This window comes from Ceratotherium simum, chromosome 12 (genome assembly GCF_057802395.1).
Source record: "Ceratotherium simum simum isolate JZ-2026a chromosome 12, ASM5780239v1, whole genome shotgun sequence".
Taxonomy (NCBI): Eukaryota; Metazoa; Chordata; class Mammalia; order Perissodactyla; family Rhinocerotidae; genus Ceratotherium; species Ceratotherium simum.
In genome coordinates, this window is record NC_141911.1 from 12,884,598 (window position 1) to 12,909,632 (window position 25,035).

The window sequence follows — 25,035 nt, forward strand, 5'->3', positions numbered from 1 at the left end:
TACCTTGCCATAATAATGTAAAGAGTAAATACTGTTCTAACAACAATGACAGTTTAACCATATTTGGGTAATGAGAGGATAAAAAAAGGGTTTATGTTAGTAGGAGTGGGGATAATGTGTGAAAGAAAAATCCTCATCTTCTACTGTGAGTATTAGAACATGTCTCAAACTGAAACATCTAAAAGCAGCAAAATAAACTTATTTTTTAGAGAAACTGAGGTAAACATGCCAAGAATCTATTAAATGAGTTGAAGTGATTATCTCTAGTGAGGGGGAAATGGCAGGATAGGGCAAGGGCTGCTATCTTTTTTGCAGCAAATCTTGTAAAATTGTTACTATTATGTTCAGGTGAAAAAACAAACAAAATAAATTAGGCTTAGATATTAGTTTTTGTGTGTGGCTTTATCTGACTAATTTGGGTAGAGTTTAACTCAGAATTATTTTAACCCCTACCACACAATATTTCAATGTTTTTTTATTTATATAGGTATCAGCCTAATAACAAAGCCTGTAGCCAGATAATAAAATGCCTTGAATGCTATATCATGTGAAGAAGATTGGGGAACAGCTTGCTATGGTGAGAAAAGAATGATTCTTAAAATCAGACCAGTGGTTCAAATTCTGACTGTACTATTTATTAGCACCTTATGTATCCTCTCAAAGCTTTAATTCCCTAATATGTAAATGGTGGAATATCATCCCCTCTCAGTGTTACACAGATTAAGTGGTATCTGAATCAGAAAGCACAGTACCTGGTAGCAAGTAGTACTCAACAATTTACTGATTCTTATTCCTTCTGCCCTGCTAGATGATAATCTCTTTGTTTCTTCAATTTGGTGTGCACAGGCTTTAGCTATTTAGTAAAGGAATGAAGAAATCAGTCTCATAAAAATGAAAGTCCTTGATTTTATGATGAATGCTAAATCAGGCACTTACAGGGGACTTCTGGAATGGTGGAGTGAGAATCTCCATAAATTCACTCCTCCAAAAAAGCAACAGAAACACTGGGAAAATTGTCAAAGTTAACTTTCAGAACCCTGAAAATTAACCAAAAGTTTGCAACACTCTGAGGAGTGTTTTATTCAAGAAATGCTGATGAATTTCTCTAAGAACAAAGGGCATTGAAACATGTCCCCACTCCCCAGCTCCACCATAACCTTGAAAATCAACAGCCTCTCAACCAGAGAAGCTGTAAAATCCAACAGCCTAGCAGCTGTCAGAGTGGGCAGACCAGGTTTGCTCCTCAGAAAGTCGATCCCCAGAGCAATGTCACTGTCTGACCTATCTGGCCTGCTCCCTCGCAGAGTCCCACTCAGAGGGCTTGTCATTATTTGACTTTGGGAACTCCCTCAGTGGAAAAATCCTATCGCCAGGGCATTTGTTGAAAACGGTCACAGGAAATTGTTTAACGCTGCAGCTGCCTAAGGCTGTGTTACCAGTTGGGCAAAGAAGAGTCTGAACAAAAGTTTTAAAAGAAGATCTGGGGAAGGAGATGCCCATAGGCAGCTTTGAAAAGTTCCGATATATTCTTGTGGATCTAGAGGCTACACACATGTGTAGGGCTGTGTGCGTGCCCAGGAAAGTCCTAGGAGGGCCCCAGTCTCTCACCTCTGACTGACCTCAGACCCTGTGCAAGCAGGAAGTGAAGGATAAGGCAAGAGCAGTAAAGGCAAAACAAATATAAAGTCTCTTGGCAAAGAGTGGTTCAAGGCATTAAGGAAATCTCTGACCAATCATGAGCTGACCACTAAACTCACTGAGCAGAGATTTCAGTGGCTACATACTCTACGGAAATACAAACTTTGTAGTATTCATCCAAGTAAGTCACTAAACAACAAACAACAAAACAAGAAACATCAGCAACAACAAACTGTGGGTTGGAACTGGGAGTCTGATTTCCAGAGTTGCCACATTAGAATAAAGAATCCAATTTTCAACAAAAAATTATGCGACATGCAAAGAAACAGGAAAACATGGGCTATACATTGGGTGGAAAAATCAATAGAAGCCTCCTGAAGGGGCTCAGGTGTTGGACTTACTAACTCAGCCATTTACAAAGCCATTAGAGATATCTAGATCAAGGAAACTAAGACGGGAAGAGGTTAATGACTTATATAACTTCAGCGTCAGTGTTTGAAGGAGACCATGAATTTGTGATTTGCAGTCCAGATTATTTCACAGAATGATTGCCTTCAATTTTAATCATCTATGTGTACACATATATTAAAAAATATTCTTTTTTTTAAAAAAACTACTAATGGGAAGCATGGAGTTATTTGAAAATATTTTAGATATGTGGCTAAATAACCCTTATGTTTTGATCTCTTTTTCAGGCCCTCCAGTTAATGTCACGTGCAACATATTCATAAACAGCTTTGGCTCCATCGCCGAGACAACTATGGTACGCATGTTTACTTTGTAACAAATCTCTTACCAGAGTAATTTATAATTACATTAATGGCAATTTTTCTGCTAATGTTATGTAATTTAAAGCCAAAATTAATATAATGAAATTTTAAAAGATAAAAATTAATGGTATAATTAAATTGCAATCAACTGCAGGTAATGTTTCATTTAGAGATGGTATGTTAGAGAATAAATGTAAGTGAAAACAAGATTGATTTTTCCCATCTGAGTAAATATTAAATCTCAAATTAAAACTAAAATTTTACCATATAAATTATTTCTTTTCAGTGCTTTTTAACAGCGAGGCATAAGCATAAAAGTAAATAATTCCATGTTTAATTATTATTTATACTTATGTTTATAATATTAAGTATTCTATTTGATTACTTTCCCAAATGAATATATTTGCTCAAACATCATAAATATTTTGTAAATTGTAGTGTATGCCTTATTAAATAAACTCACTGAACAGACTTCATTACTATGTAATTGAGAACATTTTATATAATCAAGCTATTAAAGCCAAAAAATTATTATTACAGAACAAATTTATTCTGTTTTGAATTTTATAACTTTCTCTAAAGATCATATTGTATCTCTTCTTTGCCCTGTAGCTTTTATTGTTCACTTTAGCTAAAATAAAACACAGAGATAGACACATGAACCACTGAATATCTGTAAAATTGTCTAGCAAGCAACCTTTTTTCGATTGAAACTATGTATTATGGTTCTTAAATTACCTAGAATTATACTCCGTTCCTAAATTTAGCACGTATAATTTGCGTCAATTTCAAAGTTGATTTTAGCTACTATAGGATATGAAATACTTGAAAATTTATTAGCTTCCAAAACCATTATTAAGTAGAGAATTATGCTCATTTTATATATCTCAGAATGACTTGATATCAAATTTTCTAAGGAAATACAATCCAACATGCAAATTATTAAGCAGAGGTGTGTGTAGAGTTTTGTGTGTACATATATGTGTGTATAGAGGATCGATCTCAACGGGAAGAGACTTTATTTGGGCACTATTTTTTTTTTTTGAATCCTGTTTTCCTCATATACTCAATATGTGGTTTTGTTCAAACTCAATATAATGTCATTACAAAAAAAGCATCAATGGAGAAGAACTGAACTCATATATCTGGGCATTATATGGAATTATCTTAACTACAGTATATAGTTAACATGAACGTGTGTACATGTGTGTAAACACAGAGAATGCATATAATTTGCTTGCATAAGCACAGTGTGGTTCTGGTACAATTCTGACCCTAAAGTCACTATAATCCTGTTTCAGACTTTGATATATTCTGGATTCTGGCTGAATATCTGGTCCTGATTTATATCCTGCACTTGTGTCTACCCACTCCAAATCATATTTCAAGATGAAGGAATCTCTGCTGGATTTTTTCTTCTTAGACTTCCCAAATTGTATTTCTAGGCTAGGCAACTTTCTATTTTAATTGCTACTATACATGCTGTACAATCCTGAAAACCTGGATATACATTTATATTTTCTCGTTTGCAAGATCGTTTCCATAATATACTTTCAACGGCAGTAGTTGGAAAGGTTTACAGCCTTACTTGTCTTTGTGGGGTGGAGGAAGGGACTTAGAAAAAAGAGAAGACATGGCTGGATTGCCTTTTTATTAAAACCTCAAAGATTGTCAGGTTCCTGAAGATCTCTGATTTTTATGACATAATTCATCAGTGTACCACTAAATGGTTATAACACAAAATCTAGATGACTGCCCCCAGCTAAATTTCTTACCTTTAATAATTTTAGACACACTTCCTTTAGAGAATAATATTGTACAAAAAGCTTGCAGAATATCACAAATACATTCTCACAGTGACTCTAGCTCAGTTTTATTTCCCTTCTCTAGCATAGAAATCCTTTCCATTCCCACATATTCCATCGTAATGCATTCCCTTTGAAATCATTTTTAGCGCCTATCACTTTCCTCTTTAGAGTTACAAGCAGCAGCAAAGAACATTAATCAAATAAACACCCCAGAGGTTAAGTATTATAAAGTTAACTATGTCCACCTTGGCATCTTTCTTTTTAGTCTTCCAAACTCCTAAACATGTTACATCATTTCTATTCACATAATCAGATTCAATATTTTGTAAAACTTTTAATGATGCCAGATGGAATAGCTGCAATGTAGTGTCCATCTACATAGGAATAGAGAAAATTAGAACTTATTGTATTCCTATCTCAAAAATCATAAAATATTTTGCTACCACTTGATTAAGCTGACGTATTTTATTCGTAGTTTCCACCATCACAGCTCTGCACCTAAACTTTATCCCATTGCTTTGCCATAACATTGTTTGAATTAATTTATTTTTATAAAAGCGTTAGCTTATTTTTTGTATGTGTGTGTGAGGAAGATTAGCCCTGAGCTAATATCCGATGCCAATCCTCCTCTTTTTGCTCAGGAAGATTGGCCCTGGGCTAACATCTGTGCCCATCTTCCTCTACTTTATATGGGACGCTGCCACAGCATGGCTTGACAAGCAGTGCATCCGTGTGCACCCGGGGTTCCAAACCTGTGAACCCCGGGCCTACAAACAGAGCACGAGCACTTAACTTCTACACCACCAGGCCGGCTCCAAAAACGTTAACATATTTTTTAAACATTCAGATTTGTTATATTAATATCGTTTACTCTTGTTCTTAAAATACAAGTAACCTAATTCAACTAAGACAATGTATCAAAATAGAGAGGATGGAATTTCAAATTACCTGTAACCATTAATGAATATATAATAGTATCTCTTCCCATTTTAAAATACAGCTTTAGTCCCATTTGAGGTAATTATTTGATTCTTGAGAAAATTTCTCTAGGAGATATTCTACTTCTTTAACCATTGTTTGAAAATTAAGTTAATTCAAATCTTTAACATATTTTGCATCTTCTTCTTGTACCAAATTTGTTTTTTCAATATTTATGTGCATTTTTCCAATAACATAAGCTTAAATTTCTTTTTAACTGTTAAAGTTATCTTTCCCAATGTTTGTCTGATTAACTTAAGGTAGTGTCAACCATTCTCACTTGAGTAAAAATTTATTATTCTTGATATATAGTCATCAAGTATTTTTCTATAAATATTATGGAAATTCTAAACTTCCCTATTTCCCTCACATTTGAGTCACGTGTCATTACATATAATGAGATTCTCTAAGGAATTGTTCAGCCTCCATTATTCCAAGTTCACATTCTTCTGAAGCAGACAATGATTTAACTGTTGGAAATCACAGTTCTTAAAACAATTAAGTTAAAGATAAAACTGGTTTACCATCGTTAGAGTCATTCTCTTTCCCGTTTTGCACCACGGCCTTGGTGAGAGAAGTGTGTCTTTTCTCACCTTTAAACTTGTGGTGTCAAAAGGAGCTCATGATTGATTATATTGTTTCTAGGAGGCGAGGCTTAAGATCTCCAAGTTAAGTGATGCTTAAGTGGAGCATTACTCCTGCAAACCTGTGATGAGTGGTGGATAAAGCTTATAGGCCAGGATGAGAGCATTTATAAGTTGAGGTTTTTACTTTTTCTTAACTCATATATACCTATGTAGTAGTTTGGGTATACATATATAGCAGTATTTCAAAATGGATGTGTTGGCTTAACTTCCCATCTTCAAAAAACAGTTGGCTCTCTATCTTCTCGTGCATGTGTTAAAGAGTTAGAGAATTGCTCTGCTGAGTGCCTTAAGTCAATATTTACTCATTGTACCATCCCTTTTCACCAGCACCCATAGAATAAGTTATTTTTGTAAAATAAAAGCTAAAAAGGTGAGATGTTTTGGTATAGTAATTGTTTTTCAAGAGCCTGTATACAGAGATGCATGGTGGGGTTGGGCAAGAGTATCTGAGGGTCTCCTGTGATGTCACAGAATTGTCAAACTGTACAGTTTTTCAATTTTCCACACAAATGATAGGTTCACATTTTAGTTGCAACAATAATCATTCACATGTAGATGCTACTTTGAATCACTGGATCATTAGATTCTCCAGATAAATCTAAGGCAATATGGCATAAAAAATTGATAGTGTCCATTATATTCTTAATGGAATCTTTAAACTCCTACACCTTCTTATTTCTAAGTATATTTTTATCAAATAAAGTTTTTAATCAAATGAAGTTATTATCTATGCAAAAATGTGGAGATAATAATATAAGTAACGCTCGTGCACTTGTCACCGTCTTAAACAATTAAACATTACAAATAAATTGAAGTTAACCATGTATTATTGCCCAAAGAGTACAGCTTAGCTTCCCTGCCTTCCCAAAGGAAGCTTTGTTCCTGAATTTGATATTGAGACATAAAATTTCATTCTGCATGTATGAAAATATAAACAAAACTGCCATACTGTAGAATCCACATGTAACAATTTTTTGGTTCAAATGTATGTTTTTTTGAGCTAATCCTTGCTTATACCCTTGGACTATTTTAGTCACTTTCATTTCAACAAGTATTCCATAATGTATCTATTCATTCTGCATCTGTTGGACATTTCAATTGTTTCTAATGTTTTTGCTGCTACAAAAAACTCTGTGTTGAAAATTGTTGCACATTATCTTCTAACATACTTATGCAAGGTATTTTGTAGGGTATATACCCGGGAGTGGAATTATTTGGCCCAAGGTGGTATACTCAGAAGTGAAACTTTATGGTTCAGATATTACTGAATTGCTATTTAGGGTGGTCCTTCTGTCTTAAACACCTACTAGCAATTTTGTGAGATTTTCTATGGTTTTAAATCTTCCACAACTAGTATTTACTCACTAGATTTAATTGCTGTTATCATGCATTTCCTTGATTAATAGTGATGTTATGCATTTTTCTTGAATGTTTTTTAGCCATTCAGGTGTCCTTTGTGCAAAATGCCTGTTTTCCCCATTTATATTTTCCCCATTTATCTTTTCCCCATTTATGCTTGTTTGTTCTATTACATAGTTGAGCCACATAATGACATTTCTGTCAATGACTAACTGCATATATTATGGTGGTCCCATAAGATTAGTCATATAGCCTAGGTGTGTAGTAGGCTATACCATCTAGGCTTGTGTAAGTACACTCCACGATGTTCGCACAATGACGAAATCCCCTAACGATGCGTTTCTCAGAACATATCCCCATCGTTAAGTGACACGTGACTGTACGCACGTAAACACAACACACACACATATATTATTCTGAGGATGAATGTTTTGTCAGTTACATGCATTTTAAATACCTATTCTGCTTTTTTCAATGTGTTTATGATGTCTTTTGATGTATAAATTATTTTGATTTTAATTTACAAAATGTAACCTTGCTTTACTCACTGGTTTGTGCTTGTCTTAAGAAATCCTTCTCACACCCAAATGCGTAAAGATATTTTCTTATATTTTCTCCTAAGAGAACTTTGCTTTTCCTGTAGATTTTAGTCCACCTGGAATTTTGTGTAGTTATGTATATGTGCATGATGTGTGGTAGGCATTTAATTTTATTTATTTCACAATTGAATAATTACTTCCAATAATTTGTAACTATACTTCTGTCATATATATTTCTAAATTGAATGAGTCTGTTTTAAAGCTCTCAGTTCTGTGCCAATGATCAATTTGTCTACGCCTGCACCAATATTATATTGTCTTATTTAACATAGCTTTAAATTAGACTTGATGTTTAATAGGACAACTTCCCAAACACACACTTTATTCTTTTTCAAAGTATTCTTAACTCTTCTTGAAAGTTTCCTTTTTCATATAAATTTTAGAATCATCTTGTAAAGTTCCACAAAATAAACTTGAATATATAGAGGAGTTTTGGGAGAATTGTGATCTTATTATTGTCTTCCCATCCATGAATATGATGTATCTCTCCCTTTACTTAAATATTATTTAATCTTTCAACAAATACATATAATTTCTCATGAATTTCTTGTACGTCTTTTAAATCTAATAATTTCCACCTTATTGTTAATATATTTTTAAAATTACAACATTTTAGTTATATTTTCTAACTCTTCATTGCTGATATATAATACTATTGTTTTTTACAGGCTCTAATATACTCTCATTTTAGGCCTAATATTTTATAGTTCCTTAATGAAATCATTTTATCTAGAAATAATAACATTAATTTATTCTTTTTGGTCTTTCTATGCTTTACATCTTTTTCTTGTCTTGCTGTTTTAGCAAAAACAATGTTGAATGAAATTTATTTTCTTCCTGGTTTTCAAGGGAATATTTCTAATATTTCCAAAATAAATATAATGTTTGCTTGAGTTTGGTGTAGCTATCCTTTGTCAGAATTAAAAGTGCCCTCTTACCACACTTTCTGCAAAACACAGAAATCATTAAATACAAAACAAACCAAAAAATGGGTATTGTCTTCCAATCCATGAACGTAGTATATCAATTTATTTGTTTTCTTCGGTTACTCTAAGCTATGTTTTTTGAAGTTGTTATATATTTGTCAAGTTTATTCCTAAGTATTGATGTGTGGTTGTAAATGTTATATTTTTTAGCTTTTTTGAATCATTTTTTATTTTGGAATAGTTTTAGGTCTACAGAAAAGTTGCAAAGGTAATATAGAAAGTTCCGCTGTATCTCCTGCCCACTTTCCCCTATTATTAATGTCTTACTTTATTATGATACATTTATCACTACTAATGAACAAATATTTGATACATTATTATTAATTAAAGTCTATACATTTTTAGTATTAACTTAGTACTTACTAATGTCTTTTTTCTGTCCCAGGATCTATCCAGCATACCACATTATATTTAGTTGTCATGTCTCCTTACATTTTTCTTGTTTTTGATGGCCTTAAGTATTTTGAGTACTGGTCAGGTTTTTGCAGAATGTCTCTCAGTCAACATTTTTTTTCTGACTAGACTGGGCTCATGAGATTTTGGAATGAAGACCACATAGGTTATAAAGTGTTATTTTCATTACTTCGTATCAAGGGTAAGTAATATCAATTAGGATTGTATATTCTCTCGTTGTCAATGACTTGTCACCGATAATGTTAAGCTTGATCACATGGTTTAGATAAGTGTGTGCCTGGTTTCCCACTGTAAACTTACTGTTTTTTCTCCATCTCTTCCTTACTATATTCTTTGGAAAGAAGTCACTGTGCACAGCCCACACTTAAAGGCAGTGGAGGGTTATGCTCCACCTCCTTGAGGGGGTCATTTCCACATATTATTTGGGATTCTTCTGTACAGGACATTTATTTATTTTTCCCACTTATTTATTTGTTCAATAATTTATTTATATCATGGACTCATGGATATTTATTTCATACCTTGGGTTATAATTCAATACTACGTTATATGTATGTCCCTTTGACATATTCCCATCATTTTGATTTTTGTGCACTTCCTTGCATTCTGCCACTATAAGATGTTCCAAACTCATCTTGTATATTTCCTGACCCAGCCCTAGAATCAGCAGTTTCTCCAAGGATCCCTGGTTCCTTTTAGTAGAGAATGGTATTAGAAACCCAGACCTGGGTGTGCTCGTTACTATTGAGGTGTCATTAGTTCTAGGCACTCTCAGCAGACAGAACTTGGCAACGTGTGTGTGTGTGTGTGTGTGTAAATGTTATAATTTAAATTTTATTTTCCAATTGTTTCTATGAATATATAGACAGAAAATATATTTTGGAATATTGACATATATTCTAAGAACTTGATAATTTAAATAGTTCTAGTAGTAGTTGGCCAATTTCTCTGTATTTTCTATGACTATGTTTATGCAGACTAAGACAGTTGTACATCTTCCTTTCCAATCTTTATGCTTTAAATCTCTCTCCTTCTCCTGCTCCTCTCTCTCTCTCCTTTTCCCTCTTATTTGATTGCACTGGTTCACAACTCCTATACAATGCTAAATAAAATGGATGGGGAATGGCTACCATTGTCTTTTTTGTGATATCAGTGGGAAAGTATGCAATATTTCACAATTAAGAATGGTATTAACTATAGGTTTCTCCTAAATACTCTTTTTCAGATTGAGAGAGTTTTTTTCATTACATGTATGCTGAGTTTTGTTTTTTTTCAATCTTGAAGAGGCATTGAATTTTATTCAATGCTATCGCAACATTCATTGAAATAATTGACTTTTCTCCTTCATTCTATTATGGATTATATTCAAAGAAAATCTCATATAGATTGACTTTCAAATGGTAAATCATCCTTGCATTCCTGGATAAACCCTATTTGGTCATATTTGATTGTGCTTTTTATATATTGCTGGATTTAATTGTCTAATATTTGGTTTAGGATTTTTACTGCTATGTTCATTTTCGATATTGAACTATAATATTTTTTCTCACAATGTCAGGAGCAGTGTGTGGTACCAATATTATGCTGGTTTCAAAAAATTATTTGAGGGGCTGGCCCAGTGGCGCAAGCAGTTAAGTGCTCCGCTGGGCAGCCCAGGGTTCACTGGTTCGGATCCCAGGCGCTCACTGACGCACCGCTTGTCAAGCCATGCTGTGGCAGCGTCCCATATAAAGTGGAGGAAGATGGGCATGGATGTTAGCCCAGGGCCAGTCTTCCTCAGCAAAAAAAGAAAAACAGGAGGATTGGCAGATGTTAGCACAGGGCTGAACTTCCTCACAACAAGAACAACAGCAACAAAAAATTAGTTGAGAAATGTTCCTTCTTCCTCTAATCTCTAAAATAGTTTGTGTAAAACTGATGTTATTTCTTTCATAAGTATTTGGTAAAATTCACCAGTAAGGTCATCTGGGCTGGTCATTTTATATGTGGATAGATTTTAAATTATAGATTCCATTCTTTGAACGGATATAGGACTGTTCAGTTTTTCTATTGTGTACATTTTGCAAAAGTTTTGTTTTTCAAGGAACTTGTCCATTTTCTTAAATTTTCAAATTATTGACATAAACTTATTTACAATGCCTTATCTTTTCATCTGAGGGATCTTGGTAATGTCTTCATTTTCATTCTTCTTATTGGTACTTTGGTATTCTGTCCTTTTTTTCTTAATTAGTTTATATATGGATTTATTTTGATTCTGCTAGGGATTTTTGCTGTTTTCTGAATCTATGACTAATATTAATCTTCTAAGAATAATACTCAATTTTTATGTTTCCATTTGCTCTTTCTGTAAAACCTGTTACACTGGATATTCTATACCTAATTCTCTCTGTCAGAGTTTCTATCTCTTTATATTTCTGTGCTGCATATTTCCTATATTTAAGAGTTGTCATTAGTAAATAAATTATTGGGAATTCATAAAAATCCCAAATAAACTGCATTGTTATATCAATCCATTTTAGATTCCTTCACTGCAAACAACTCAATGACTTCCATTAAGTCAATTTATTCACACAGTATGATGATGATAAGTTTTTCTTATGCTACTTTATTTGGCTCTGTTAGAATGGCATTTAACTCCTTGTACTATTTTATCAAATAGACTTCATTGACATCCTATTATTATATCCAATTTTTTTTAAGTTTTATGTATCTTTTCTTTTTTAATATTTTATTTATATCCATGGGCATTTATTTAAATTTTTTTGACCGTAGGCTCCATAGAGCAGCAATCCATTCTGATATGTTTCTCATTATATCATTAACAATTAGGATGATTCTTAGCACAAAATAGCTCTTAAATACATATTGTTAAATATATATATGTATTCTGGCTAATGAGAAGTACTTTTTCCAAAAGGAAAAAAAGGTCCTTGACACAAGCGGATAAACTCTTTGTTATTCTTACTGCTTTTCAATATGATCTGTCTTTGCCATTCTGAGTCTCGGCCACCATCATAAATTGGTGCCACAGTCTCTAAAATATGAGCTAAGTGACTAATTGTACAATCAAGTTAATGTTGGCAAATATTGCCCAAATGAACTTGCTTTTTTATTCAAATCTTCCTACGTAATTTTATAATCTTTTCTCAAAAAGCATTCACTTTTTCAGCTGTATGGATAGAGAGATAAAGTCATTATTAGAAATTAGAAATAAAGAAATTAGAGCTCCTATTATATAGTGCTTATGGTGATTGAAGAATAATGTTTAAAAATCCAAAATATTAAGATGCAATTATTTCAGGTGTTGACTAGGTTTCACAGTAATTTTTTTTAATGCCAATTGGAAAGAAATGTGTGTAATTTTAAGTAAAGTCCATTTTTTCTGTCTTTTTGTATCCTTTCCCCAAAATGAGTTATTGGTCCTTCGTATCTATTGCCAATAACTTAAGTTCTTATAAAGGTACATTCATTTTATGAGTGCCGTAACAGTAGTGACTATTTCTGTGTAACTCATATTTCTAGATTCATTAGTGTTAATTATAGCATATGATTAGATAGATGCTATTCCATTTCCTTTTAGAATAGCCTGAAAGCATTCCGCTATCCCTTTAATATTAAGATTGTCCGTTAACATCTTATCCTCGCTGCCTTATTTTTCTTACTTTTAATAATGGATAAAACCTAACCAAATACAGCAATAGCAATGGTCTGAAAGATTTTTAATTTCAAGCATGAGTAACCAGTGACTGGCAGCATGAATGTGTTCTGAACTATCATTTAGAGGCATGAATCAGAAACAGGACATATTTATGGGAAAGGTTGAAGATAGGTATGCATGAAGGTCACACATCCTGGTGACCCCATCAGAAATATAATAAATCTCTGACTGGTGTAGTCATCCACAAGACCATCCTTATAATACCTGTGTCTCAAAAAGAGACTGCAGATCCTGTTCACACAGAGAAAATTTCTTATAAAGAATATCACAACGAATATGATTATTTAGTTGTGCTTCAATGTTGTTGAAACAAACATGATGTTTAAAAGCATATTTCCAATTCTATGGGGGGAAAGTGCCAAAGAGAAACTGATGCTAATGACAAAAGAAGGAAAACTGTACCCAGAGAAGGGAATTGTCAGCCACGTACTTCTGCAACTTCTCTCCTTTATTGGATCACCTATCTGTGTAGAGTTTCCTTTTACTCTGGCTAAGTAGATTGAAGGTTAATTGTATTTTGTTTAGGCCTTTGAAATATTTGGGTTGGGAAAAAATGAGGAAGATTATAGGGGTAAATATAGTGTGAAAGATATACGTCACTTAATATAACTCTCCTCTTGCTGCCTACTATACAGCTAACTTGTAATGGAAAGTGACTATTGTCTGCACATGATCATCTCTAGAGGAAGACATTTTATAGAATATTCTCTTACCAGATCAATTAAGCACTTTTGTTGGCCACCTAACATGACGTATAAATGATCTGTTTCTCTTGAACAGTTCATAGCAATGGTGTTCATCTTCTTGGTATTTATCATCCAGCACTGCTTTCTAAGAGAATTTGATTTTCTGAAAGAATACACTCCAAAATGTCATTTTAACCTCTAAAGATAAAATGGGCAGCAAGATGGGGAATTGTGACGATTGGCAATAGTCATAATTTGTTACTGAGTCATAGATTTAGCATGTCAATTAATGTTAAGTACTTGGCAATCAATTTAAATTGCAAATAGCTCTTCAGCTGTGATGCTGAATCTATGACAGACGAATGAGTTAAAGTTAACACTGATACTCTAGACCAGTTAGATGACATGTTTCTGTTGCTGTGATGATGCTAGCAGCCTATCTACAAAACAACAAGCCAAGTAACAGTGCTTCAGATGGGCTCAAACAAGCCAGACTGACAGGGGCCTAGGGCTGTGTCACAAGTGCCCTGTCAACTAGAACAGATGCAGGCAAAAGAGTTAAGCAGACCTTGTTGCTTAGGGAGTCAATAAGAAAATGGAAAATTTCTACTTGACAATGACATGTGTGTATATATATATATATATATACACACTAAATATATATACTAAACTCATTATACACTATACTAATTATATGTATATATATTATTTATATATATGTTTATATATAATGTATGTATGTATATTATATAATGTATATATTATAGATACACGAATATATATAAATATGTATAAATACATATAATGAGTTTAGTACTTCATGATTTGGTTTTAAAAATATAAGGAAAATCCTTTTTCTCTTAATTTCATCAAGAAGCCTTGATAACAAACTATTTGTTCTATGGGAGAACATGAAGAAACATAGATTTATTAGCACTTGTGTATTACTAAAACACTATAAAAATTCTCCTTAGTAGTTTCTTGGCATATTGCCAACACTCCAGAGACTAGCTAAAGCATAAGACAAATAATCCTGCCACAAAGTTATATTAAGAGGTTTAATTAACAAAAATGAGCCTATAACATATATCAATGTTAAGCAGATGAACTGCAGGTTATTCACAGGTAAGTCCTGGGCAGCTTTCCTCTGTGAAACTCATTCAATTTGTCTATAGATAATAATGAAGTCTTATTTTTCCTCTTAGGGTAGGGAAGACATTTGGGAGTGCTTGCTTCTACATTAAGTCTTCCAGACTTAATAGACTCTTCTCTCCACAGACTTTTGGAACAAGTAAAGAATCCCTCTTTTCCCTCACTGAACTCTCATCTCCCTCTCTCCCCACTGGAGATGTCTCCATCCCCTTGATCGTGCTGGGCAGTGATGTTGTTGCACTTCCAGACTTCCCGGAAGTCTCTGGCCGGGCACATGACTCTCCCCCCAGAGGTACTAAGAGAACGGCCAGATCCCTCTCTGAGCTGAGCAGATGAAATTTAACCCTTTTCTTTGGTAAAAGTCATTTTGTTTGCTTTAGGTTGTTCTTTCACTGGTTTTCTCTTTCCTAGAGTCATTTCTTATCTGCATCAGGTCTTCCTGTGGTTTCTCCTCACTCTGTCTTTCAATGACCATTTACTGTTCCATATACCTCCTTATGTATAAAACCAAGCAACGAAAAAGGCTAAAAATTCTGATTCTAAATATTTTACTCTTTATCATATTTTAAGTCGTTGTAAAGATAATTGCTATTCCTCATCCATGCGCTACAAAATTAAATATGATTAATCAAAATTTGACAGCAGACATAAAAAGAAACGAATATGTTTTGCATCCCTTTTTCTCTTTAATTTTCTCTAGGACAGTTTCCCTCAACTTTTTTTTTTCATTATGCCTCTCTGAGGAGCTCTTTTAGACATCTTTTTCCCTAATTGCCCTTCCCATGAAATTTTAATACTTCAGATATATTGCATATCTTTTTATATATTCTATGTATGTCTCTGAATTATGCATAAAAAGAGTAAGATTTTTTTTACCCACCAAGAACCAATTTTTGCTCCCTTGGGAACAATATTGTCCTCGTTGAGAATATGTTCTCTAACGTACATATTTATAGGGTACTCATGAGTGTGCTTGCCCAAGGCTAATATTTCTATCCTCATTGCTTGGTGACATATGGAACAGCAGGAGAAAATGGGACAGAAGCATTGGGTATTCTGAGGGGGAAGGGATACATTTTAATGCTGCTAGCTCTTTGCAAAACTATTAATACACGTGGACTAGAGGTCAGACTATATTCTGTCTTTCATTAATGTATGAATTTCTTCTTTTTTAGATATTATTTTTCAAACATTATGTGTGTGCCTGCACACACACACACACACCTATACTAATTGTAAATACATTTAGATTTGTTTCAGATTTATATTCCATGTCAGACACGAGGGCCAGATTTATTTTCATTTCTGCTTCCGTGATGATATTTGTGTTTTGATGCCACTCATATAACCATTGTTGCATCATATCTTCCACTATTTGATAAAATTGTTCTCAAAATATTTCCCATGGAGTTCATTCCTCAAGTCTACTCCAGTGGCAACAAACCCTTGGGAAAAACACTTAGTACATATGACGTATAACATTACTATCATGGCTTAGCCAGAGGAAGTTTCTATAAAAGTACAGTTTACTCAAAAATAAATAGATACGCTTCTCTTTTTTCTTGTTAAGGTGGTGTAAGGGTAATTTTTACTAAGAGGAAACTGTACCTTAGATAGATCCCTGATGGGAAAGTTCTTCATGAGACACTTTTAAGAATTACCTACAAAATTACCTAAGAACTTGAAAATCAACCCACCTATTAGTAAAACTTCCAGCAGAGAGATGCCCAGGGCCCAGCTACCAGGCCTCTGCCCTGATCTCCCCGCTACCCTCATTAACCAGGATATGGCTTAGGAATAATCTTTTCAAAAACCTGATGTTGATTACAGATGCCATGTTTCACATTCCACCTATTTTCATTCATAGCATGTGAATTGTTCTGGGGGCATTCTTTCTCGTCTTACTCTCAGCCTCACCTATGAGCCATTTCCAACTTCTTCTTTCTCTCCTTAATTTGTCCACTGTCCCCTCTAGAATCCCTCTCTCTTGGATAACAACTTCACTTTTCCTACTCCTACATGCTCCCCCCCAACACACACACACACTCATATATATACCCCTTCTGATGAAGAGTATCTCCATTTTCTTGGTATCACCAAAGGAGGAGTCTCTCTACTACTTCTGCAAGCCTTGAAGAGCAGGCCATTCAATCTTCCACAGCCCATGAACCTCAGATCAGGAAGTCCTCCTCACTTCCTTATTCCACTTCCAGACCCTTCCTCCTCAATCCTGCTTTGAAGCTACTATCTTTGACTATCCACACTCCTTCCCTGCTTAGACTTGTCATAGGACAGTGTTGCGATTACTCTACTCATTCATCTAAGACTTGGGCAACTGATCCATAATCTTCTCTATTACCAGGTTTGCCTTACTCCTAAGTGGATGCAACAACCAACACCTCCATCTCCCTGACCTCCTCACCTTCAAAAAACATCTTTTTCACTTAACTTCAATCACCCACCCCCATAGATATACCCAGGACTTAGTCAAAACATGAAATCTTCTCCAAAGTTCGAACAAATTCAAACGACTCAACCTCTGTTGTTAATTTCAAATCTCTTTCACTTTTCTGTCTTTCAGCATTGAGTTGCATAAAAACAAAACACACTAGTTTTTTTTTTTTTTCTTTTGGTGGAAATAGAATAGATACAGTGCAAAGATTAAAATACTTATAAAAATGTTGGAAGAGTTGGTGGAGGCAGCTCTAGGTTGATCATCACTCAAAACTGGTAGTCTCATGGTTATTTGATGAATGGGTCAAAGCATCATGCTCAAATGTGGTATATGTTGCTGCCATAATTCAAAGAGGCCTAGGCAGTATTGTTTGTCTTTCTTAGTGGGAGGGAAACAATTTGTCTTTCATTTTTAAAGAGATATCCAAACATGCTCCAAATCCTTAATGCCCTGAAGCATTGCTGAAGTCTCCTGGAGTTTATCTTCTATTCTCTGGCTCTTATAAAGGCATCTGCTATTTTCTACTCACCTATTCTAGCAGCATGATATCTTCAATATAGTAGAACATTGGGATGTCTTGTGATGCTGGGTGATCAGTGTTCTCATAGACTTAATTATAGCACTAGGCTACAGAGTTTGATCTGCCTATTTCTTCTTTGCAAAACAGCTAGGATATCTCTACCAGATGAAAGCTAATGCCTCTGATGTTCTCTACTTAAAGATGTAGGAAAAAACGTATTTAATACATCAGTCATAAGCCAGGTGCCAGTGACTGTATTGGTTTGCTCCAATAAAGAGATTACACATGGAACAACAGCTATAATTGAAGTAATCAGCTGAATCAAGTTAAGATAATCCATTGTCATCTCCCAAGATTCGAGTGTCTTCTGCATAGGCTCAAAAGGAAAGTTAAATGAGGATATGAAAGGAATCATGACCCCATCATCATACAAGTCTTTGAGGGGGTCACTATTTCTCTGGCTCCCCCTGGAATCCAATGCTGCACTTCCTTAGCTACATTGGCAAGAAAAGGGCTTTAAAGAATTCCTTATGGGTCTTCCCATGTTCATAATTCTTACTCCACAAGTCAAAGAGATTGTGTGAAGACTCTGCAGTTGATGAGATTTTATAATATAAAATGTCCAGCTCTTCACTTAGGAAATGAGAAATTGAAACAGAATGGATTCACAGAACCATTGAAATCAATATGAGATAAGTTCTTATCAAAATTTCACTATTATCTGAGTCTCCCATAACCTGCCACTCTGACTAGTTGACAACATTAGTATTTTGTATGTCCAGGGACTGGATTTAACTCAGAACTGTGGTCCAGTGTTCTCAGAAACACTGATCTTCCTAATACCTGGTCCTCAGTGTACAGTCATAATAAATTGCTGCAGGTCTCTGTAGGAAGAATCACAGTATGCATTTGTGATACACTAAAGAGTCCTTTTCCATAGGAGCTTGAATCTGTGAACTCATTCATGTCTTCTAATTAAATAAAAGTTTGTCTCTCTCTTGGTGACTCAAGTAAATCATCTATTTTTCAGCCCTAGAGTTGTTCTGATTATTCCGAACAAGTAGAATCTTCCTTAACGAGCTACCCACATTTTTCAAGCCTGTTGACCCCATGATTAACCATCTATCCTCAAAGATCACTGTGATTCACATGTTCTGAATACCCACTCCAACTCTGCTCCAGTTGTAGTAATCATGTCTATTTTGCCTCTGGGATTAAGTAATACTAAGTGATAACTATCATCACCACTGAAACGTGGAAGCTCATTTCACTGGCAATATCTCCAGTTTACAGAGGACAGCCCTCACAGTGCTTATTTAAAAGATGCTCTTTCTTCACTCATCAATGTATTTTTCAAAGCCTTCTCAGGGTACATAGTTGGGGAGAGAATGGATTCGTCACACGTTTTAAATCCGTATCTGTGTCTCTTATTTCCTAAGTCTTTGGATGTCTTCTTCTATAACTGACTAACAAATGTATAGTATATCTACTTCATTCAGCACAGGTCCCTGCTGGTTCCAGCCTTCAGTTAACCAAATAAGCAAACAATCGGAACCACTCCTAGCTCTCTCAGTGAACACGCTGAATCCAGAATCTCTGTAAATGCACCCTTATCAATAAATTTAACCAATTCTAAAATTTTATTTCACACTCTATAGTCTCAGAATCTATTCCACGTGTAAATATTTATGCACATACAAATTAGGAACATCAGCAATTCCTTGGAGTGTAAAACTTCTCCTCCTGGGATTGACTGTAATTGGTTCCCTGCCTGCTTTCAGAGATCTAATCCTAGCTATAGGTCTGGGGGCAATGATGGTTAGTAGAGACAAAGTATGATGACAATAGGCATCCCCCTCATCACACTGGGGAGGAGCTGCTTCTGCAGACACAGGAGCAGTGGAGTTTTTTTGCTCAAGATACTCGGAGTTTTCCAAATCCTCCTAATCTTTATCATTCTAATATTTGAAGTTTCCCTCCCAGTCACGACCTTAACAGTCATATATGTCACCTGCAAGAGAGTGAATATAATGTGCATCTAGTTTAGTAACCTACAGAGTCATCCTTTGCATCTAGTTTTCAGCCACACAATCCTCACCTACAAAGCTACAGAAGCTAAGATACTCTTTGAGAGAAATGATGAAAAATCCCTAGCTCTCCAGACACGCCTTAACCTAAGAATTTAATTTCTGAACTGGATATTTTTTCTTTAAACTCCAAGTACAGTTAGAAACAAGCAGCCCGCTTCTCATTCCTTGAATATTTCACACCATGGTGTTACATTTTGCTATGGGCTTTAGTACTTGGTCTGCAAAATCATACACTTTATTCCAGATGGTCATGGGTAAGAATTTTAGGTACTTTTACCACTGGTTACCATGCACTATTAGTGTCCTCTCCTTTCAGGGACTGAGATATGCATGGCCTTCAAATACAAACAGGCCAATTTAACAGTCCATGGTTCCCATTCCTGCAACTTACCTCTGGCGATAAGTACTGGTCCAGTTGGTGTTCAGCCTCTGTAACAGAAACCGCTTCACAAAAAGGGATTTACTACTGGGAATCAGATGTTTATAAAGTTACTGGAAAGCTGAAGAGGAAGAATTATGCTACAGATTTGGCTTGTCAGCAGAGCTACTCGGCCTGCCTGAATCAGGTAGATGGGAAATCAGGAAGTTCCAAGAACACACTGTCTGCTGAAATCTAGGAATCAGAAAATCCCAGCAACTGAGACACCATGAGCTACTAGATATGCACTGTTTACTAAATACTCTATATTTACGCCTTTAACAAGCATGCAACTAATGACAGGAAATGGGAACTCCACTGACAGTGCTCAGAAAAACTTAATACCTCCATAACCCCAGAAACTCAGAACAAGCAGCTTGTGGCAAAGCCATGAAGTGCACCTGAATGAAGCGTAAATCACACCAAGATCGCTAGCTTTAGGTGAAATAAGCCACAAATAAGACATAGAAAGACAAATATCGTGTGATCTCACTTTTACATAGAATCTAAAAAAAAATTAAGTTGAACTCATAGAAGCAAAGAGTAAAATGGTGTTTACCAGGGGCTGTGAGGTGGGGGAAATGGGGAGATATTGGTGAAAGGGAAAAAAGTTGCAATTTTGTAGGATGAATAAGTCTAGTGATCTAGTGTACTTTGGCTAATGATACTGTATTGAACACTGGAAGTACTCTAAAAGAGTAGATTTTAGGTTCTCTTATCACAAAAAAATGGGAACCATGTGAGGAGATATGTTAATTATCTTGACTGTAGTAACCAGTTCTCTGTGTATATGTATATCAAATCATGTTGTACACCTTAAATACATACAATTTTTATTAAAATATATATATAAAGATCCCTAGCTTTAATGCTGTTCTTTCTGGTGTCTGCAGTACAGGAAAACACTTTATAAAAAGGGCAAATGGTGGTTGAATGCGAGTCTTCCACATAGACCACAACTGTTATCAAACTTCCAAACCTGTCCTCTTATTCTGAACAGAAGGCCTTACTTTTGTCCTCACAGAAAAAGTAGAAACCAGCACACAAAAACCCATTTAGCTACCTGCCACCAAACCTAAAAGCTGACGTCCATACCAACATTCCTGCTGATATCTTGAGGCATATTCCCCTCCTTTTACATAAAACTATTTCCCAATTTTTTCTAGATCAAATCCTAAAGTAATTTTTATTTCGGGACTACAGTAAATGTATTATTGCCTCTCCTTCTTATCTGTCTCTTGCCTTAAACATTTCAATTTGCTAATTGTCCTCCTAAAATTAAAGTTTTCCCTAGACAACATGTCTACTTCTACCTGTTCCCATATTTCTCTCCCTCCTTTCACAGCCAAATTACTTCAAGTGGTTGTACATGATCCCATTCTCCCACTCTGGAAACTGCCATTTCCAGAGTATCCAATAATCCTAATGAGTTCTTAATCCTTAACTTTGTTGACCTCTTTGCAGAATCTGCTGTTGTTGATCATGCTCTTCTTGGAAAATCTCTTGCTTTGGCTTCTCTGACTCAACAATCTCCTGGTTTCCTAACTTTAACCACTCCTAACTTTAACCACTCCTCTCCAAATGAATCCATAGTCTTCTCTTGTACTTTCTATTTCCTGAACGCTCGTCACTCTCAGAGTTCAGTCATTGACATTATTCTTGCTATATTCATCCTTTCAACATAAGTTTATCCTCTCTCTTGGTTTCAATTGCCATCCCCATATATAGTGGTAATTTTTATCTCAGTAGCTATAGCCTGTCTCCACATGAAAGGGATGGGAAAGTGAACAAACCTGCATAACTTTGAGACATGGTATTTGAAAAGTATGTATATGCTGTATGTGTATGCTGTAATGGTAAAGACAAAATGAACTGTACACTGACACTGTATTTTACTTAAGTTTTTCTCAAATATCTGAACTGTTTATTTTCCTCAATTGCACAAAATTCTGAGGCTTCCTATATCCAAATCTGCTTTGTCTCCTGAGTTTGCTATCTCATTGATTTGGCCAGAAAACGAAGGGCTCATTTCTTCCTCTCTCATACTCCCATACCTAATGAATCACAAAGCTCCAACAATCCCACCTCCCAAATATTTCTCAAATCTGTGGTTTTCCATCACTCTGCAGATCACTTCTCACTGCCATGACAGTAACAGCCACAGCATCTAACTCAGCTCCTGCTTGACTGCCGGTCCAACCTCTACCTTGAAGCTACAGGGATCCTTCTCAAGTTCAAATAAGATCCTGCCATTTTTCCACTCTTTCATTGGCTTCCAATTATTTGTTCTTGGAGCAAAGCTAAAATTCTTTTGCTTACTATAGCCTATATAATCTGTCTCACCTTAAGTCTCCAGACTCACTCTCTCCCCACCATGTCTCCTAACCCACTCTGCATTCCAGACATACCCTATGAACTTTCACCTTTTCAAGTATGCCACATTTTATCTTACTTCTGTTCCTTTGCATTTGCTGTTCCTTCCTCAACTGTTCTTCTTTCTATCACCACCCCACCCCCTCATTGTCTTATTTTCTCATACTTACTTCTTAGGTCACATGGCCACTCCTGAGTTCAGAAGGCAGGGATGTAAAATTTCTCTTCAAAGAAAGAACCACAAAGAGAGAAGCTAGAATATTTGGTGGCTAATAATAGAACGTATCACAGCAGGATCCATAGCATATGTGGTTTGGTTACAATTATATAAAATATAAATTCTGAATACAACCCAGATAGACCTAAATTCTTCAACTTTAAGGCTTCATTCTTCCTGTGAGTTCACTTGTTTTTCTAACGTGCTGTCACTTTTAAAACACACCATTGTTTTAATAAGAGTTTTTCAACTTAAAATTATAGAAATGCTGACTTAAATGTAAACATCTGTTGTATGTAACATCCAAATTTCAGAAATGATCAAATGTTTTTTAAATGCCCTAGGCATCCATGAGAATAATTTTGTATAGCTCTGACTTACAGAACCATGGTAATGTTTTACCTCACCAAAAACAAATAAATAATTGAAATCAGCCAAGATTTGGGCTGAGGGGACCCAAAGTATAATGCAAACAGTAACAAATTTCACTATAACTTTACCATGAATAAACCTGGCAGACACCACCTTAACTAAGTAATCAAGCTTCACATCACCAGTAATGAGACATGTCAACATCAAGTGTCACTGATATGATGCAATGAAAGGGAACAGAATTCTTTCTGTGATATTCTTTTTAAAAATGAATAATACCAATCTAATTGTGAGAAAACATCAGACAAACCCAAATTGAGGGACAGTCTATAAAATAAGTGACCAGTATCCTTCAAAAGTGTCAAGGACATGAAAGACAAAAAAAGACTGAGGGACTGTCATAGATTAGAGGAGACTACATGGACAGCTAACTGCAATGTGGGATCTTGGATTGGATCCCAGACCAGAAATAAAAGGACATTAGAGGAAAAACTCATGGCATTCAAAATAGATCTGTAGGTAAATTAATAGTATTGTATCAGTGTTAATTTTCTGTTTCAAAAACTATACTATTGTTATATAAGACAGTAACATTAGAGGAAGCTGGGTGAGGGGTTTACAGGAACTTTCTGTACTATTTGTGCAATTTCTCTCTAAGTCTAAAATTAGAATGGAGGAAATATCTTATTTCTAGATTTCTCAAAGAAATACTTTTATTCCAAAACATATATGGAGTTTTATGCAGTCAAATAGGTTGTTCTTTCTTGCTGATGTGAAGTGGGAAGTGTAGGGCAAAACAGAAGAGCCAACAGAATGAGCCTTCAATAATCTGCCGTCTCTCGTCTATGGCATCATCACTTCCCATCAGCTCTACTCCTTAGGATGTAGATTGTTTCACAAGGACCAGGGTATCTTGAGAAAAGGAAGGATGTATTCATAGAAATCTCTTCTAAAAATTTATGTCTTTGTGGGAGAAGTGATGAAATGGTAAAGGCAGACTTTAAGAGCTATTATTTGTCTGCCATGATCATGGAGACTTTACAACTTGCAAATGACTTACATTGAAAGTCTGAATTTCTGTCTGCCTTCATTTTACTCTCAAAACAGAGAGGAAAAGGCAAATAATTCAAACAAAAGAGGGAGATATTTTACCTTCCTAAATTTCTGCGTGAATTTAACAGTATTTTGCCTTATAAAAGCCTAGTGGCTATTAGATTCATCATGCAATATATTTTTGTGACCCTCTTTCTTTCCTGGGGCCTCTGTTTCTCATTTCTTATTAGGGCTAAATTGTTTGCCCTTGACAATTTTAAGTACCACAGTGATTGTAAAAAATGTTGTAAAACTTGATTCAGTCTGACCATTTCAATGCTCAGAGCAAGCTTCAGTGCTTTTACTCTTCAAATCATATTTCTCAAAATAGCTTATATTAAAAACACTGAACAATACATTCTCTTAGCCTCAAATGACTTCGGTATGCCCCTGGTCAATATGCATGCTAATATTGAACCACTGATTCAATTTTGGCTTGTCAGCCTCCTAATGAAGAACATTTCTTAAAATGTTAATGTATTTTATTCCTATTTCTCTCTTTAGAAAACACAATTGTTGAGTTATATTATGCTTTGTCGTACCTATGGATTTTTTTAAATCTTACACTTACAAAAACATGCTAGGGAATTTCTAGCTAATTCCAATTATGCTGTGTGCTGAGGAAAGGAAAATTTTATTTATTTGGATTCAAAGCTGAACAAAACTCAGAGATGTACAAATAATCTCTTACCTTCTGCAGTTTTAGATCTGTTCTTCATAGAGTCTGCACCATAAGAAGAGAT

General features: G+C 35.0%; 1 protein-coding gene across 2 annotated transcripts in view; it reads left to right on the top strand.

Moving 5' to 3' along the window:
* GLRA3 (glycine receptor alpha 3) overlaps positions 1 to 25,035 on the top strand; it is a 177,604-nt gene that overhangs the window by 49,272 nt on the left and 103,297 nt on the right. For both annotated transcript variants that reach the window (XM_004433505.3, XM_014789869.2), the window contains exon 3: positions 2,334 to 2,401. In XM_004433505.3, coding sequence (XP_004433562.2) covers positions 2,334 to 2,401 — 68 coding nt within the window. The remainder of the gene's footprint in view (positions 1 to 2,333; positions 2,402 to 25,035) is intronic.